Source organism: Lepidochelys olivacea (genome assembly GCF_965140295.1).
Source record: "Lepidochelys olivacea isolate rLepOli2 genome assembly, chromosome: 3".
Classification (NCBI taxonomy): Eukaryota; Metazoa; Chordata; order Testudines; family Cheloniidae; genus Lepidochelys; species Lepidochelys olivacea.
The window spans coordinates 133737774-133757519 of NC_140413.1; the positions used below are offsets into that span (position 1 = coordinate 133737774).

General features: G+C 41.5%; 1 protein-coding gene across 1 annotated transcript in view; it reads right to left on the reverse strand.

The window, feature by feature from the left end:
• The window catches only part of PCNX2 (pecanex 2), a 224597-nt gene that overhangs the window by 61472 nt on the left and 143379 nt on the right, over window positions 1-19746 (reverse strand). The window contains exons 23-24 of the mRNA XM_084623010.1: window positions 19546-19655; window positions 14372-14500 (exon numbers count right to left, since the gene is read on the reverse strand). Of these exons, the coding sequence (XP_084479136.1) occupies window positions 14372-14500; window positions 19546-19655 (239 nt within the window). The remainder of the gene's footprint in view (window positions 1-14371; window positions 14501-19545; window positions 19656-19746) is intronic.

Consider the following 19746-nt stretch of genomic DNA (forward strand, 5'->3'; position numbering starts at 1 on the left):
AGTAAGGGGATCCAGCCAGTCTCCCCGGTCATAGTCCAGGAGGTCTCCGACTCTGGTGACTTCTGCCAGGACCAACCTCTGGCGCACTGAGGTGGACTCCGCCACCTGCACACGGAGCTTGGGGTTGTGTATCAAGGGCTCCGCGAGGAGATCTGCCCCCATGATGGCCACCACGAACCTGGTCGCTGAGAACAGTTTCCAGGTCGGGAGGAGGTCCAGGTAGAATACTGGCAGCCCGGAGAGGTCCCGCGGAAGACCTCTCGGATGGAGATAAAGGAGCTGCCAGTCATATCGGAGCCCTCGGAAGCGGTGCAGGAAGGCATGCACCAGTACACTCCATGCCGGAATACCTGCATCATAAAGGAGCCTCTGCAGGGCCTGGAGGCGGAAGATATGGACCTGAGTGTGGAGACACTTCAGGCCCTGCCCTCCCTCCTCCAGGGGTAGATGGAGAACCCCTGCAGAGACCCAGTGCAGTACTGACCAGAATCGACGTCTGGAGGTTGGCCAGGAAACCCGGGGCCGGGACCAGGCTGTTGAGCCGGTACCAGAGCATGGACAGGACTAGTTGATTAAGCACCAGTGCTCTCCTTCAAAGGGAGAGGCACCGGAGTAGTCCTGTCCATTTCCGGAGCCGCTCGATCACCTTGCCCTCTAAATAGTGCCAGTTTTCCGGCGGAGAGGGATGCGTGGCAGAAAAGTAAATGCTGAGATAGAACAGCGGACCCACGCTCCACCGGATGGCCTGATGCATGGGTGGGAGGGAGTTTGCCTGCCACCCACCGGTCCCCTACCACCAGGCCAGAGTTCTTGACCCAGTTGACCCAGGTGGAGGAGGCTGCCGAATAGATGGCCTGGCAAGCCTCCACCTGCACCAAGTCGCCCGGGTCCTGGACCACGAGAAGCACATCGTTGGCGTACACCGACAGGACCAGCTGCAGCTCCAGCTCCTGCAGCGCCAACCCCATCAACCTCCTATGGAGGAGACAGAAGAAGGGCTTGATCGCCAGAGCGTACAGCTGGCCTGAGAGGGGGCACCCCTGCCGTACTCCTCGCCCGAAGCTGACCAGTTCGGTCAGGGTCCAGTTGAGCCTGACCAGACACTCTGCAGAGGCGTACAGCACCTGGAGAAAACCCACAAACTGGGATCCGAAGCCAAACGCTCGCAGAGTGCTCAGGAGATACCTGTGGTCCACCCTGTCAAACGCCTTCTCCTGATCCAGGGACAGGAGGATGAATGACAGACCGTCCCTACACCCGAGTTCCAAGAGGTCCCGGACCAGATACAGGTGGTTGAAGATGGTGCGGCCCAGGACGGTGTAGGACTGGTCTAGGTGGACCACGTCCGCCAGCGCGGACCCTAGCCGCAGTGAGATGGCTTTCACCACGACTTTGTAGTCCATGCTGAGGAGCGAGACGGGACGCCAATTTTGTAAGTCGCAGAGGTCCCCCTTCTTCGGCAATAAGGTGAGCACAGCTCGCCTGTACGAAAGAGGGAGGACCCCGCTCTGCAAAGACTTGGCCCAGACGGTGACTAGATCTGGGCCGAGGACGTCCCAGAACACGCGGTAGAACTCCACAATCAGCCCGTCCATGCCTGGAGATTTATTGGTGGGCATGCGGCGGAGGGCTTCCAAGAACTTGGCCAGAGTGAGAGGCAGCTCTAGTCGGTCTCGGTCGCCACGCTGACCGTCAGGAGTTCGTCCCAGAGCACTCTGCAAGAGTAAGGATCGGTCAGATCTGGAGAGAAAAGGCCTGCATAGAAGGCCCTGGCCCTCCCGCACATCTCCGCCGGATCCGTGACCACCTGACTCTAATTAAGGCCCCTCTGATAATATAAAAGGGCTCACTCCAGTCAGGCAGAGAGGAGCCAGGGGAGAGGAAGTGTGGCTGAAGGGCTGGTTAATGAAGACACCCTCAAGTCCTTGGTAAGGGAGCCCTAAGGTAAGGGTGAAGAAGGGAGAAGCAGGAGAGCTGGGGTGAAGTGGCCCACGGAAATGTAGCAACTCTGGCAGTAAAAGGTTAGCTGCCAACAGCGGCTACCATTAGGGTCCCCGGGCCGGAACCCAGAATAGAGGGCAGGCCCGGGTTCCCCCACAACCCGCCACTACAGAAACACTTCCTGGGAGGGGAAAACAGGCCACTGTCAGGACAGGCTAAACTGTTTTGCCATGAGGCTGTAGGAGCAACAGAGACTGTGGGAATTCTCTCACCAACCTCCATTGCTGACTTATGATGAAAAGGGCTCAGCAGACTGTATCCCTGGCCCTAGAGAGAGAAGGGCTACGTGGAGGTTTGTAGTGAGCCTCTGAAGTAAACTGCCTGGACACGCAGGACCCACAGGGACAAGGTTGGAGCTCTGCCACAATACTTATGGACTGTAATCAAGTCACCCCTTAATCTTCTCTTTATTAAGCTAAACACATTGAGCTCATTGAGTATATCATTATAAGACATGTTTTCTAATCCTTTAATCATTTTGGGGGCTCTTCTCTGAACCCTCTCTAATTTATCAACATCATTCCTGAATTGTGGACACCAGAACAGGACACAATATTCCAGCAGCGGTTGCACCAGTACCAAATACAGAGTAAAATAACCTCTCTACTCCTTCTCAAGATTCCCCCGTTTATGCATCTAAAGATGTCCTCAGTCCTTTCGGCCAATTCATCACACTGGGAGCACATGTTCAGCTGATTATCCACACTCAAGTCATTTTCAGTCACTGCTTCCCAGGATAGAGTGCCCTTTCCCATTGTGTACATATGGCCTACATTATTTGTTCTTAGACATATGTGTTTAGATTTAGCCATATTAAAAACACATTGTTTGCCTGCGCTCTTTACCAAGCGATCCAGATTGCTCTGAATCAGTGACCCGTCTTCTTCATTATTTATCACTCCCCCGATATTTTTGTCAACTGCAAACTTTATTAGTGATGATTTTATGATTTCTTCCAGCTCATTAATAAAAGTTAAATAGTGTAAGGCCAAGAACTGAAGCCTGCAGGACTCTATTAGAAACAGACCTGCTTGTTGATGAGTCCCTGTTTACATTTATATTTTGAGAGCTATCAGTCAGTCAGCTTTTGATCCATTTAATGTGTGCCATGTAAATTTTACACCATTCTTGTTTTTTAATCAAAATGTCATACAGTACTAAGTCAAAGGCCTTACAGAAATCTAAGTATTACATCAACCCTATTAACAGTCTGTATCATTTCAGTACAGAACTGTGTAGGTCAGTGGTGGGCAAGCTGAGGCCCATCAGGGTAATCTTCTGGCGGGCCACAAGACACTTTGTTTACATTTGCAGGTCCGCCCGCGGTTCCTGGCCAATGGGAGCTGCAGGAAGCAGTGTGGGCCGCAGGGACATGCTGGCCGCCGCTTCCCGCAGCTCCCATTGGCTAGGAACGGCGAACCACAGCCACTGGGAGCTGCGGGCAGCTGTGCAAATGTAAACAAACTGTCTCGCAGCCCACCAGCGGATTACCCTGATGGGCCGCATGCAGCCTGTGGGCCGTAGGTTGCCCACCACCAGTGTAGGTTGAGTCTGCAGCAGGGCACTAGCGTCTTCTTGCCATGGGTATTGTCAGTAGTGAGGAGGGGTATGAGAGCAAACTATGGATTTAATGATGGGTAACAAAATGTATAGGTTAAGGTGCTATATTCTGTGTGCAAGTGTGAAGGAGTTGTAAAAGGGTATGAACTGGTGGTTAAATATTACAAATGAGGTATTCTGTTGGAGTAGTAGGCTCAGTGTTTGAGTATAGGGCAAGTGCAGGTAGCACCTGTCCATTACAGCAAAAAGGCAGAGTGGGAGAATCTGTGTTATTGGCCTGTGGAGCATTCCTCTAAGAGGGCAGAGTTAAGTTTTCAGGGATGTTAAGCTTAACTCTATTTCCTGGTTTTCACAGGGCATTAGCTATTATTGGGCAACCGTAACTCTGTGTTAATGAAGATTTTTGCCATTTCAATTTCTTAGGTTTTTTTAAACAGAAAGAAAAATGTTTGTTGGAAGGGGAGGGATAGCTCAGTGGTTTGAGCATTGGCCTGCTAAACCCAGGGTTGTGAGTTCAATCCTTGAGGGGGCCATTTAGGGATCTGGGGCAAAAATTGGGGAATGGGCCTGCTTTGAGCAGTGGGTTGGACTAGATGACTTCCTGAGGTCCCTTCCAACCCTGATATTCTATGATTCTAAGGTGTGAGTGGTCATTTAGACCAGGGGTTCTCAAACTGGGGGTTGGGACCCCTCAGGGGGTCACGAGGATATTACATGGGCGGGTTGCGAGCTGTCAACCTCCATCCCAAACCCCACTTTGCCTCCAGCATTTATAATGGTAATATATAAAAAAGTGTTTTTAATTTATAAGGGGGGGTTGCACTCAGAGACTTGCTATGTGAAAGGGGTCACCAGTAAAAAAAGTTTGACAGCCACTGATTTAGGCAGTTGTAGTTCTCACCTAGGTTTGCAGTTGATATGCTACTGTGGCGATTTTTATAGATCTCTATCATATCCCCCTTAGTTGTCTCTTTTCTCAGGTGAACAACCCTAATCTTTTTAGTCTCCCCTTGTATAGAAGCTGTTCTTTACCCTTGATCATCTTTGTTGCCCTTCTCTAAACCTTTTTCACTTCCCCTATTTCCTTCTTGAGATGGGGCAACCAGAACTGAATACAGTATTCAAGGCGTGGGTGCACCTTTTGAATATTCTGCTGTAATCATATTAAATTTCTTCCAAATAAAAAAACAGCTACATAAAAAAAAACACTTGACAGGCAGATTTTTCCCAAATGTTTACAATTCATTCTCAGATTTCTGCTCAGAGTGGGTCTCAGACTAAACGTTGTAAGCTCAGACAGGTGTTAAATAGTCCATTCATTTCAATTAGATGTTGTCAGAGGAAAGAGAATACCCCATGGAGGTGAATACAGCTGGAAACAATAGCTCTGAGATGCATGAACTGCCCATTCATGTCAGTGGATGTTCCTTTCCCCACACTCTGGTGCTGGAGAGTTTCTGATGTGTGTCAAACATACCGTTTTTCAGCTCCTCACCCCAGTCTTAGCAGTATGTTCTTCTTGATGCATGCTCTGATCATGCCTGTTGTACGCTCCCCAAGCAGAGGACAGGGATTTCCCATTGGTGGCAGGGAGTGGGTCTCAGATCCTCCCAAAATCTGGCTTACATGAGGGGAGAAGGGAGGGTGAGTCCACGGGGCTCCCAGATCCTGGCACATGTATGGAGGACAGTGAGAGGGGCTCAGACACCCCCATATCCCAGCTTATATGAGGGGGGCAGATAGAGAGTCTGAGTACCCACTAGAAGGGCAAGAACCCTCCCAAATCTGGGCACACACACAAGAGGGGAGAATGTGTGGCTGACCAGTGCCACTGTCCCATGCTCCCCCAGTCCCCTACCATTCCCGCGCCACATTACTTTCCCAAAGTCCCACCCCTCCACTCCTCCTAGCCCCCACACCTACCTCACCTAAGCCCCCAGCCTCTCTCCCTTCCCCTACCATCCATCCCCATTTTTCTAGGCTTGCTGTAGCCCCAAATCCCTCTTTCCCTATGCTCCCACATTCTTCCACCTCCCCAGTTAACCTTCACCCGTATCGACTTGTCTAACTGTTCCCCCAAAGACTTTGGGGGATGTACTAGAGTTAGGGTATGCTGACAGAGGTGGGGTGCACTGGCAGGGCGGGGGGTACAAAGGGTTGGGGCACACTAGCAGGTGTCAACACTTCACTCACCTGTGCCTCAAACTCTCTCCCTAGCTCTACCACCCATCCCCACTTATCCGCTTCTGCATTACCCCCCTCCTCTTGCTGCAGACTCAAACTCCTCTCCCTAGTCCTCCACACCCTAATTCTCCTCCCCTCCCAGGAAGCATTCACATGTCTAATTTTTTCCCAAAAAAATACTTTGATTACTTTCCTCCAAGCTATGCCATCCACGACTCACAAATTGCAGTCACCTCCCACCACTCAATCTAAAACTCCTTTTGTCCTAGGTGTGGCCTTGCCATTACTTTATTCTTAGTTATGATAATTAAAGGGTGAGTTCACAGCCATCAATCTCAATGAGGTCTGTGACTCATCCAGTCATGAATCTCTCTCAATTTAACAGTACAAGGCAGCAGAAAGAAATAATTTTGGGGCGCCCGGGGTGGCGGGGGGGGGGAATCTGTAACTCAGGAACCCCTCAATCAAATTACTTCAAATTTGGATCACTAATGCTATCCCATGTCCCCAAGAGGCACATCAAATTTCAAAGGAATCCAACTAACCACTCGGATTTTAGATCCCTTACAAGAGTCAAGCTTTAAAAGCATTAACATGGTGGGAATGGAAACCCTTTAGTTTTCTATACTGGCAAATGCACCATGTAAAAATCTACATGTTTAAAAATACAGTTCTCAGTTTAGGTCCACCAAAGACTTAGTGGCTTCCATGTGTAAAACTTAAACATTTTTGACTAGCATCACATCAATAGTTTGATCTTTAGTTCTGCGCATAAAACACCCACCTAGAAACTTTTTTGAAAAATGACTATTTTTTGGGGTGCCTTATATCTCTGGAACCCCTCTCTCAAATTACTCCAAATTTGGGTCATTAAACCTACCCTATACCCTCCTGAGGCACACCAAATTTCAAAGGAATCTAACTAATCATGTCAATTGTAATAGACTTAGAAAGGTCGATCTTCAAACAGATGTGATGCAACCTTAGCTATTGCAGCGCTGCTGCACTAATATAATTTGTGGATGCTCCATCCTGGTGCAGAATAGATGTGCACATGCTCTGACTAGACTGGGAATGTGATGGCTGTCCCTGCCTTAGTAGAGATGAGGGGCACATTTCTAGACAGGCACGAAAATTTACAGATGCTCCCAACAGGCACTGGGTTATTGTGCGAGGAACCAGCAGAATTTGAATGTGCTAATGCTCCCTTACTCAGGCTGGCTTGCTGTGCATGATCCCAGCTGGGTGTGCAGTTTGCAGGAGTTCCACACACAGAGGGCTACTAAGATCAGATCTCGAGTTTCCAGAGTATAATAGTTGCATCCTCAGTGTTCTGATCCAATGTCCTTTGAAGCCAATGGAAAGACTGCCATTGATTTCAGCAGGCTTTAGAACAGGTGACCACTTTGTATTACATGCAGTACCCTGAAAATTCAAATTGCCCATAATTTGTTCATTTACCTCTACTTGGTTTATTTTATAAATCCTCCCTTTTAAAGTCTTTTTTCTTTTACAGGCTTTTGAAAAATTCATCCATGTTGCTCAGTTGTAAATTAATTGTAGCCATTTAAGAAAAAGATTTGAAGGTCACTGCAGCCAACTCAACATAAACTTCTAATAAGTGCACCGTGGTAGTCAAAGCAAGCAGAAATGTTAGTTGTATAGAGAGTGGGAAAAGAAATAATACTGAGACTATTATAATGGTATTATATTATTCCATGGTACTCCCTGCCTGACCTGGAATAATGTGCCAGCTTCTGGCCACCCACTCTCATAAAGATACTGCAGAAACAGAGCGGGTCCAGAGAGGCTTCAGAATGAGGAGAGACTGAAAAACTTGGGACTGTGTAGAGTGGAGCTTAACAGGAGGTACATGAAAAATAAATACAAACTGCAGTAGAACCTCAGAATTATGAACTAACTGGTCAACCACACATCTCATTTGGAACCGGAAGTACACAATCAAGCAGCAGCAGAGACAAAATAATAATAATAACAACTAAATAAAAGTAAACACAGTACAGTACTGGGTTAAACGTAAACTACTAAAGAAATAAAGGGAAAGTATTTTAAAAAGTTGATAAGGTAAGGAAACTGTTTCTCTGACTGTTTCATTGAAATTAAGAGGGTTAAAAGCAGCATTTTTCTTCTTCATAGTAACATTTCAAAACTGTATTAAGTCAACATTCAGTTGTAAACTCTTGAAAGAACAACAACAACATTTTGTTCACAGTTACGAACAACCTCCATTCCCAAGGTGTTCATAACTCTGAGGTTCTAATGTAATGAATAGTATTAAGAAGCTAGATCAAGGGCTCCGATTTACCTTCTCTCACAATACAAGCACAAGGACATTCAGTGAAACTGCAAGGCAGCAAACGTAAATCCAATAAAAGGATTTTTTTTTAAACTAAGTGCAATTAACTGTGGAACTCACTGCCTCAATTGAACTTTGAGGCTAAGAGCTTAGTAGGATTAAAAAAATGTCTGAGTTATATTAGACAGAACATAACACAACTTTAGAAGGGATATGCTTGAGGGCATAAAGCAACCTCTAATTCATGAGGGTTATGGGAAGATTATTCCGTAAATGTCCACTACAGAGTTTCCTGCCTTTTCTCTAAAGTATCTAGTACTGACCAATTTCAGTCAGAGACTACTGAACTAGACAGTATCTGTTATGATATTTCCTATGTAAACCACACTATTGTCAAGGTCTAAGAACAAGAGGAGGAATGTCAGATACAGAAGACTAAAGAACAAAGCAGTAGAAGACTTTTTGAGATCGTCTTGCATTTTAAACATATCTGAAAGGAAAAATATAAATAGTTTGTCATGTGTGAGTTGCAAGCAAGAATGATGGATGGAGGTGGTGGGGAGAGGGGAGTTTGTCCCAGTCCAGAGGCCATGACAGTGGAAGAGAAGAGGTAGGCGATCTCACTGACAAGCAGGAGGAACCATGAGGTATCATGGTATGTGCTTTTAGAGGGGGAGGGATGATTATTTTAGATGTGAGGAAGGAGCTGAATGGGCACATCTTACTTTTTAGCTCCCCCTGCCCCAGGCATGCATGACACAGGTAAATTCTAATTGTGGCCACACTGGCAAATTCTTCTCCTCTGAAGTTTCTCTGTACTCCACTAGAAAAAGGAAAGGTTGACTTCAGTGCATATGTAGTGCAGGACTTCTTATCCCTCCTTTCCCAGGAACATTAACATTTCAAGGTGGCTATTTTCCAGACCACGGTGACTAGAACAATAAACACTGTGATATACTTGAAAAGCTGGAGAAAAATAAGACTTGTTACAAGATTCTCAGTACAGCAAGGAGGCTGGAAATACGGTTCTAAGATAAATGGCAATTTAATCATAACCTCTTTAGAGACACTTAACTGATTTAGTTACACCACATACCAATTCACTGGAGACCCCCAAAGCAAATGCAAGCTGTGCCATACCCAAAATAGAAACTGAGACAGATGACTGAGAAAGAATAGAAACAGGAAGGAAGGAGAGAGAGAGACAAGAGAGAGGCTTGTAAGTGAAATCCCAAAATTCCTGGTGGCACTTTGCTTGCTGGAATGCATCAGACTTGTAACAGCAAACATCATTACCAGGCTGCTCTAAGTGGTCAAGCAATTAGACCCTCTGGCGAAGAAAAGTAAATTTACTGCACTATTCTGTCCATTCCTATATCCAAGATATAAAATAAGAGACCTGGAAGACAGAAGGGGGACTTTAGAGCTGCAGCATGACAAAGTATGCTTTAAAACAAGAAAAAATGGAATAAAAGGGTAGTTTTTGAAGAGATAGTTGAAGCTTTAAAGTGCCTACATATTAAATGAGATTTACTGCTATTTCCTTTTCACTCCCTCTGACATTTATGGTCTAATCATCTGAACAGCTGTGAAAATAAAGAGTAAAACAGGACTCTCTAAACCAGGAGTGGAACACATGCTAGGGACAGGACAGAGCTGGGTTTTGTATCAAGCCTTTTTTTAATAAAGAGAAAGCAGAAAACTTCTCAGAGTTTGACTCTCATGGGACAACTAATGATAAAGTAGTGAGACAACTTTGTGCTTTTGTGTATCCCCCGCCAAATGCAGTGTGGTCTACAAATCTGCAAAGTTGTAAACAAAATAGTAGTGTGGTAATTTGCCCTTTCCCATCATTCTCCTATTTTTTTCTTGCTTACTTCTTTGAAGTTTTTTTTTAAAAACTAATTGATCTCTATGATGCACTGGAGTGATTATTAGATATTGTATATAGTGAGCACACATTTTTATTATAAGCAACTATCATATTCTGTTCCTGTACTACACACAATGTGCTAAGTGCTGTGCAGACCCACAAGGGCATGCAAAAGCAAAGCCGAGTCCGTGCCCCGAAGAATGTGCTAATGCTTTTAGGTTTTGCTTCCTGGCACGGCTGATGAGAAAAAATGGGACACAGCTCCCATAACACTTCTTTACCCAGTTGTGTTCCTCCATTCCCATTTAAAAAACAAATTATTGTCCTAATTGCATGTCTCGCACTGCCAGCTCCAGACCCTGCTGCCCAAAGAGGTAGGAGGGCCTGTTGCCAAAGAATAGACTTGAGGGATTAAATTTTTCCTGTCTAAGCAAAAATGGAAGGATTAAAAGACACAGTGGAACTGCAGGACATGCAATAAAGAAGCTACTGCATGTATCCAAAGAAGCAGGGTAAAGAGATGACCAAACTGCACTCCACTGAAGACTTGGAGAAGTTGCTTGCTACCTAGACTGGTGGCCTCAAGACTCTCTCCCTTCTGGTCATCAGTTCTTTGTCATCATCCCCCTTCCACCCATCCTAATGCATCATCAACATAATAACAGTACTCAAAGTTTTACACATATGCACCTATGGCTCTCCCTTACAAAAACTACTGGACAAAATGATTCTTCCTCAGCTAACTCCACATCTAGTTATGAAATGCCAATTCCTTCAACATCTGCTTCTGTATCTACCCATTTAGCTCTTAACAAATATTAGCTATCAATGTATGTAAACTTGGCCTATAGTTTGCATTTTTCTGCACACCCTAACAAGGGAATTGGGAGGGGCTAGAACAATGTTCCAGTCCAATTCAACTTCCTGCGTCTTTTGTTCGAATAACTTCATAAGATTTTCTATCCCTTAATGCACCAAAAGGCAATCCTTTTGATTTTTTAACTTTTTCTGCATTAGGCAGACCCTTTCATGGAGCAATCCCTGGTATCTACTACAACAGATATTTACATACCAAGGAGCTTAAGAATTTAGATTAGTCTCACTGATTTCAATAGGACAGTTTATGAGGAAGGACTGCTCCTGTAAGTAATGTTTTGCAGGATCAGACCTAAAGCAGTATTGGTTTGACACTTTCTGATTATCTGCGTCCCACTATTGTATACTATTCTACCTTTAATATAATATTGTGCCCAATTTTTATCTGACAATGTTTCTTTAAGTCACTCAGGAACATCTAAATTCAAACTCCCACTCTGCTTAGAAAGCTCAACTATTCATGAAAACAATAAAAGATGGACGTGAAAGTGAAGAAAAGGGGAATCAGAGCCAGAAGTGCTAATGACAAAATAAATATAGATCCATGTAAGGTGATTACATAGAAGTTTTGCAGGCTTCCACATGTTCAGGCAAACGTTTATTTCACTTGGATGGCAATCAGAATCTTCTGCAAGACTGTTTTTTCACATTCATATTAAAAATAGGTGAAAGAGAAGCAAGGAACCATACCACATTTTCTAGTGCGTAACAAAGAACAAATCTGGCAAAAGAATGTGGTCTTCAAACCATGAACAACTTTAAGAAGAAAGACAAAATCTTTAAAAAATGCTGAATGACAAACTTTGAGAAAGGTAGGGACAGATCCCAGCAGGCATAAACTGTCACAGCTCCATTGACTTCATGTAAGGTGATTACATAGAAGTTTTGCAGGCTTCCACATGTTCAGGCAAACGTTTATTTCACTTGGATGGCTATCAGAATCTTCTGCAAGACTGTTTTTTCACGTTCATATTAAAAATAGGTGAAAGAGAAGCAAGAAACCATACCACATTTTCTAGTGCGTAACAAAGAACAAATCTGGCAAAAGAATGTGGTCTTCAAACCATGAACAACTTTAAGAAGAAAGACAAAATCTTTAAAAAATGCTGAATGACAAACTTTGAGAAGGGTAGGGACAGATCCCAGCAGGCATAAACTGTCACAGCTCCATTGACTTCAGTGGAACTATGAGAATATACACCACCTAAGGATCTGAGCCTTTGAATACATAGCATTAGTATATGCTACATGTGGGGTGAATTAGTAAGCAAAGGAAGAACTACAGAAGGGCACTGAAAAATGCAGGATGCTTAAAAGAAAATATGTACTGCCATATGTGTGCTATTTGTGTAATGAGTAAAAATGACTTGTGGATGAATGAAGACCACTAAGGGTCTAATTCTGCCTTGCTTGTTCACAAAGAGTATTGCTTTAGTCCATGAGTACTCCTAGTGATTTCAGTTGGAATACTTATGGAGTAAGGTACTACTCAATGCAAGCATGAGTGGCAGGATACGTCTGACAATTACTTAGGAAGACCGAGCCATTTGCTTGGAAATATAAAATGCTACGGAACAAGGATATGCAAAACACAAACACAAGGAGTAAAGAGGAAAATGAACTAAGGAGGCAATAGTAATAACGAAGATGAAAATAGAAATTAATGACAAACAGAAACAAGTGTTTTAAATACATGAGAAAGAAAGCACTAGACAAGAACTCAGTCAAATTATCAAGGGGGCAGACTGAAAACTTAATGACAGATGTTAAAGCTGCTCAAAGCCAATCTTCCCCCCTTCCCTCCCCAGTTCTCATAAAGAACCTAAAGTTTGTGTAGATCTTCAAAACTGAATATATTTATTGATTATTTATTTTGAATGAGAGAGAAAGGGCACTGGAATTAAATATTAAAAGGTCTACACCAAGATTTTCAAATTAGAGATACAAATGTTAGGTGCCTAAATAAGTGGCTTGATTTTCCGAGATGACGAGCAGTTGCAGCTCCCATTGACTTTAATAACAGGTGGGAGGTTCTCACTCTCTTTCAAAATCAGTCTAATTATTCAGGCACCTAAACATGGATTTAGGTGCCTAACATCAGGCATCCAAGTTTAAACATTTTGGTGAAAAATAATCAAACCAAAACTACCCATTTCCACCTAGGAATAACCTGAAGATATTCAGATCTCTGACTGTTAGGATTGGCACTATGTACCCCATGCGTTCATGACTGCCAAGTTTGATTCTGTATCTCATATCTCGGAAAGAAGCCACATGCCCTCAAAAAACTCCAGCTGACCTAAAATACAGCAGTCCTTCTGTTTAGCAACACAGGATACCATCTGCCTCAGTTCTCCACTCCATGCACTTGCACTCTAGCTACCTGAGAGATTCTCTCTCCTTCCACTTCTATGACCTCACACAAAAGCTACATTCCACTAGATTCTAGAATGATTAAACTAAGGGATGCTTGTGAGAGCAGGAAACAGAACTTTCACAAGATTTGGACCCAGATTATGAAATCCCCCCTCCCCTCCACAAAAGATGACCAAAAAAAAAAACCCTAATAATTTTTAGAAATAAATACAAACCCTGTTTATTTGACTTCATAATATTCTTCGTTTATTTATTTCTTCACGCACATTCATTCACACCCATCAACTCACTCACACAAACCAAAACCAACCTAACAGAAAAATCTACAAACTAATCACACTACTTCTCCTACAGGTTGGAAAAGAAACAAAAAGAGACAGTTATTTCTATATTTAAATACGTGGGAGGTGCTCAGATATCATGCTGATGTGAGGCCATATATGTGCAGCAGACGCACAAAGTGTGTTGCACTCCTCTTTGGTCTGGCCAATTTCTATTTTGGCTTACATTCTTCACGGTCTGTCCTAAACTACTCTGAGTTTCTGTGTGCTGTTCAACAGCTGCAATACTTTACTCCAAAGCTGGCTGCATGTAAATGGTGGACGAAGGAACTATATATAGTCTGTAAACTGCTTTGAGATCCTACTGTATAAAAGGCACTAAAATAAAATGTACAGAGTCATTATTACATAATTTCTATGTTCTTAAGTTCATTTTCTTGTCCAACTAGAAGACAGAAAACTACAATAAAAAACAACCAAACATGATATCAAACTCTGTGAAAGATTACCTATTAAAAATCATTGCATCAGACTCATCAGTTTGCCCATTCACATTTAGCGCTGAGAGTTCCTCACCATCTGCAAACTGGTAAAAATTTGCTAACACTAGCTACTAAAACAATAAAGGACACTTATGATTTCCATAGCTTTGTTGCTGTCTGATTGCAGCAAATGTGATATGACATATGATATGTAAGATCCTGATAATTATTTAAGTAAATTTTAATAAATAACTAAATAAGTACAAAATATTAATACAGTAGGACCAGACCTTAACAAAAAGGTTATCCTCATACCCTGGAGCAACATGTAAAATTATCTTTTAAAAAACAAAAAAAGCAGAAATGAAACTAGTAAGAGCAAAACATTCCAAACAGGTGTATAAAACTTTATTTGTCTTACTTGTAGTTTTTCTCCCAGAACTTGACTGGTCTGGCATAAGATGTGATAAAAATGACACTACCAAGAAATGGACTCAGTGGAGTAGAAAAGATTGAAGTGGCCAGAGTTTGTAAGAAAAGCATAGCAGAGTCTGAAAAGTTCAAGTTAAGGTAACATGAATGATTTCATCACACTTTTAAATCGTTCTTCAGACAGCCCTCACCTATTTTATTTTTATCATTTTTTCCAAGGTAGGGAAGGAAGCTCTGAAGTCATACACAACAGAACTAATTATCAAAATGAGGACTGTAGCTGTTCAAACTTAAATAGTTCTAATAATGAGGGCCACATGTTTAGGTGAACAAGTTGCAGGGCAGAATGGCTGGCAGCAGAGCCACCACTGTCAGATTTCTGCCAGAGTTTCCCTGTTCCGGGGGTGGGGGTGGAGAGGTTCTCTACCAGCCTTCTCCAGCTGCTTTAATGCCATTTACACAACAGAGAATCTGGACCAAAGATCTCTTATCCTTAATCACTCTAGGTGAACGCCTGAGCCCAATGAAGTCAATGGGAGTTTTACCACTGGTATCAATGAGTCAAGCATTTCACCCTGTGTTTTTTCCCTCAAGAGCATGGATATATCATCAAACCTACTGGTTTGAAATGAGGCTTTCCAGCAAATGGAACTTACCCTAGCTTTCATCAGATATTTATTATCACATACTGATTGCCTAGTAAAAATCTTCTACATATCATATTTATTGAACTGTTCACAAAGTGGGAAGAAGAGTGCAGGGGAAGTAACATAGGTAAACATGCTGGTGCATGCATTCATGGTTTACTACTTTAAAAATAATTATTATATTATACATTCTAGATGTGTTGAAAACAAGTCTAGGAAACACAATGAAGAGGTGGATAAATATATAAAGAAAGATGTAACAGGAGCATGATTTAAAAGACTTGGGAACAAATTCTCATTTTAGTTACACCAGGCCCTTGAATTTCTGGAGAGAACGCTACGTGCAGCCTGTTGGCATGACAGACTCAATTATCCCGTTTTACACCTTACTTGGGGAAAAGGTATTTTATAAAGAACGTACAGCTGCTGGGCAAGTATCAAAGTACTGGGATTACAACACCAATGGTGCCTCTCTGAAACCAGAATTAAGGTCCAATCATTGAAAAGCAATAGTCTTTTGATTCAGCCTATTCTAATAATGGCCAATATATAGATTCTGCAATCTTTGAGAAACTAAAGCTCAATTTGTAATGCATATTTTATTTTAAAATTGAAAAATATTCACATTGCAGTTTTCCAACTAAAAGTCTATTAGCCAAGCTTTGGAAGCAATATGAAGCATTTATGAACAAATATTTAGCAAGAGCTTTCATTGAAAATCCTTAAACTTATTAAAAGAGAGTGATCTGGAATGGTGTCCGAGTGCATTAGTGAGTTTGCAAACTGAGCTGCCCTAAGAGGCTAAAAGTTCAAAAACCATCAGAGAGATCATACAGAAGGGCAAAAGTTTGTCAGCAAACTTCAATTGTCATATTACACTGGAATCATAACCTATACTGGTTCTGAAAGATAAAGAATTATTTGCAAGTGTCAGATAAGAGGAGTGATCAGAGGAGCTGAAAAGATGGGAAGAAAACAAGGAGCACAGATAATGACAAAGTAATTAACATAAAAACAGTCAATATGATGAGCTAGGACTTTTGGGACTTCACTGTGAAATGTTTACATTAAAGGTACAGCTCAAACAATAGCAACCTTTGGGTTCTCTTCCAGCCAAATGACATAATCATTATTATATGTAACTTGGAAGACAATTCTCATTTGACTTTTTGGAGAGCGGTTTTAATTAAGAGGGTCACATACATAAACAGATCAAAGGAGCAGGTAACAGGACCATACCTTCTTTCTTTAAATTGGGGGATCTTCTGATAATATTTGTATCCTACATGCTCTACGTTTTCCAGATTTCAGGACAGGGAATTTGTTTTGTTGCACATACTTTACAATAGCTAAAGTGTTATGAATATTTATGGAAAATGATAAATAATTTTCTAATTAAGTTCATTTCTAAATATTCCTTACCTCACTTTGATGTGTAGTGTGGGAAATTATTTTTGTCTGTGATCAGATACTTTTAACTCATAGCAACTGATGTATTTTTATTAGGTTCTCTTGTGTTTGGTAGCAATGCACTGATTATGTTCAAGTATTATTATGCTACTATGGTATTATAGTACTTTTATTACAGTGAATTTAAAATTCCCATATTATGTTTCAGTTCATTTTCCCTGTGCACCATCTTCTTTATGACTGCTGTATTCATCCCTTTGCAGAAGGCACACATAAGACCCTCCATGCTACAGAACATCCACAATACGCCCACTTGGGGCAAAGATGGACAAAGCAGATATTAGAGGCTTCCACAAATTCCCACAAAACCTGCATGGTCTTATTTTAGGGCAGCAAGGAAGAGAAGACTAAAACTGGCTAAGGGAGAGGGCAACTGGATCTGAGTTTTGCCAGAACCAGTAGTTGTGAAATCTTACAGAGTGGTCATGGAGGGGTTATTATAAATAGGTTTCCATCTACGTGCATATATTGAAGGCTGGAATAGTGATTGCTGAGGTGTTACACTACAGCCCATGATATGTTGGGCTTTGGGCGGATTCCATCCCTTCCAACCCATACACACAACCTGAGTCTTAAAGGCTTCCCTCTGAGTTCAGCACTAGAGTCACAGGTCTCTGGGTGGCAGCAACTGGAAAAAGGAGATGGGGCAGATGGCTGCTTTTGGCTTCCTTCTCTGATATCAGTGCAGGAACCACAAGGCAGCAGTGGTGGCACATCTGAAACTGTGTAATCTGAAATACTAATAATTCTGCTCTTGATCCCACAGCCATTTTATTCATGTAAAACTCCCATGGACTTCTAATTATATTACCGTCAGCAATGAGGTTGGAATTTATGGAGTTGTCTAGTTTTATGTACAATGGAAACTAAAACCATTTTAGAGTAACAGCCGTGTTAGTCTGTATTCGCAAAAAGAAAAGGAGGACTTGTGGCACCTTAGAGACTAACCAATTTATTTGAGCATGAGCTTTCGTGAGCTACAGCTCACTTCATCAGATGCAGTGAGCTGTAGCTCACGAAAGCTTATGCTCAAATAAATTGGTTAGTCTCTAAGGTGCCACAAGTACTCCTTTTCTTTTTGTAAAACCATTTTAGGCTCTTAAGTCACTTAAATGCTTTAGAAAATTTTATCCTCATTCATTAGTAACTGTTTGTGGGGCTGGCCCTGCTCTATAGTTCTCATGTTCCCAACAAACTCACTAAGACTTCCAAAGCCCATTTGTTCACTTAGAGTTGTTATGTAAATTATATACATAATAGAAGCAGCAAGATGATCTCATTATCTTCACAGGTAACATTACAATGGTTCATAGCATGGGAGGGAAAGTATTTACTATATTAAGTTATGTGGAAAAGGTTCCACAAAGCAAATAAAAATGTTAGGAAAGCACTTTTCATATGATGATGGAAATAAGTGCCATTACTAGTCTTCTGGTTTTAAGGGTCAGGAAATAGAAAATTGGCAAGTTTCAAAATGATTACTGTACGCACCAAACCTGTATACCTCTGAAAACTAAAAACTGCTTACATCAAGCACACAACAAATCCCAGTGGTCCTTAGTGTGTTCATTTGAATGCCTCTTTACATATACATGCAAGAACATTAAAATAAATGCATGTTATGTTTGGTTTACTGTGTGATCTCTCACTGGTTTTTTTTTGTTTTTTTAAATGAAAGATATTATGTTAATGTAACATTCCGATTGGGAATTTACCTGAACGTAATGTAGTCAATTCCAAGTTATGGTTCCCAGATCAACCATACTGTAATTTGGCTGTCTTGTGCATATGTAGCATTTTTGCATTATTCTTAATGGGGATGATGCATAAAAGTTAATAGAAAATTCCATGCATATATACAAAAGGACAGAGTTATTGTTGTTGTGGGAACAGTAACTTATTCATGTGAATTCTTAACCATAACATTACATTAAGATACTGTTTTGCATTTAACAAGGATATCGTTAACTTAAATAATAGATAGCCAATCTAAATGTACTTCAACAATAACTACATAAATCAACTAAATCCTATTCAGTAACTGCCTTACTTTAGAAAAAATCCTACTTAGGGATTTTATTAACATTAAAGTTACTGTCACTACAAAATAATTGCATTTGAAGAGAAATCTTGTTAAAGTATAATCTTCGGTTTTGAAATGTTCTGCTAAATAACTTAAAATAAACTTTTTAATTACAATTTCTAGATACAAATAGGGACTCAAATTAATACAGAATGTGGATTTTGATGATGGCTCTTGCTACGCCTCCTGCTTCAAAATTGGTTGGAGCCAGCTTTACTTTTACTATTAAATTTTGTTAATAATGTCTTTTTGGAATCTTTCCTTTTGGGAGCTATTGTAAGTACATTTCCAGCTATCCTATGATATTTCATGTCTTAGAACCAAAAGTGGAAAATTTTAAAAGAAGAAAACTTCCCAACCCACTCAATGGAAAATTTGTATAAAAGAAAATCAAAGTCAGATTACGATTAAGACGGGAAAAATTTAGAAGGATGCAGCAGGGAAAAACCAGATGAAGCAAATCCCTGCATTCAGACATTAGCCAGGGCTAACTGTTAAAAGGATTAACATTTTAGAACCCAATCCTCAGGATGCTCACCATCCCACAAGAACAGCATTATAAAGAAGACAAAGATGGAGATATTGTACCGAGAATACTTTTTCTACACAAGGCACACTAAGTGTTGTGCTGGGATGAGAAAGAACATTATAAGAAAAGATAATTGGCTGAATATGAATGGTGAAGAAGGAAATAGCATTAAACATCCTGGTCCAAATTCTGCTCAATTCCCCAGTTGCAATTCCTAATGCAGTCAATAGCTGCATCCAAATAACAGAGAAAAACTGGGTCCCCTCTGTCTAAGGAGACCTTATTAGAAGTAACATGGTGTCCCAGAATCAGTGTAAAATATTTTCAGTTTTTTTTAAATGTAATTATTAAATATTACTCTCTTTGTTCAAACCCTGTAGAATCATGAACAGTGAAACTGGGAGTAAGTACAAACAAAAAATCTGTAAAGGATATGAGGTATTGAGAAGAGCTGAGCGAACACGTGAAATGAAGAGCCCCAAGCAATCTGCCAGGGAGCAATGTAGGTCATAACAAACTGTAATTTTTGCAGTAGATCCCACAGCTGAAAACAAGAGAAAGAAAAAAAAATATGACATTTACAGGTATGAAGGTAATTTCAACAGTTAAAATTTTAAAATTCTAAATCCTTTACC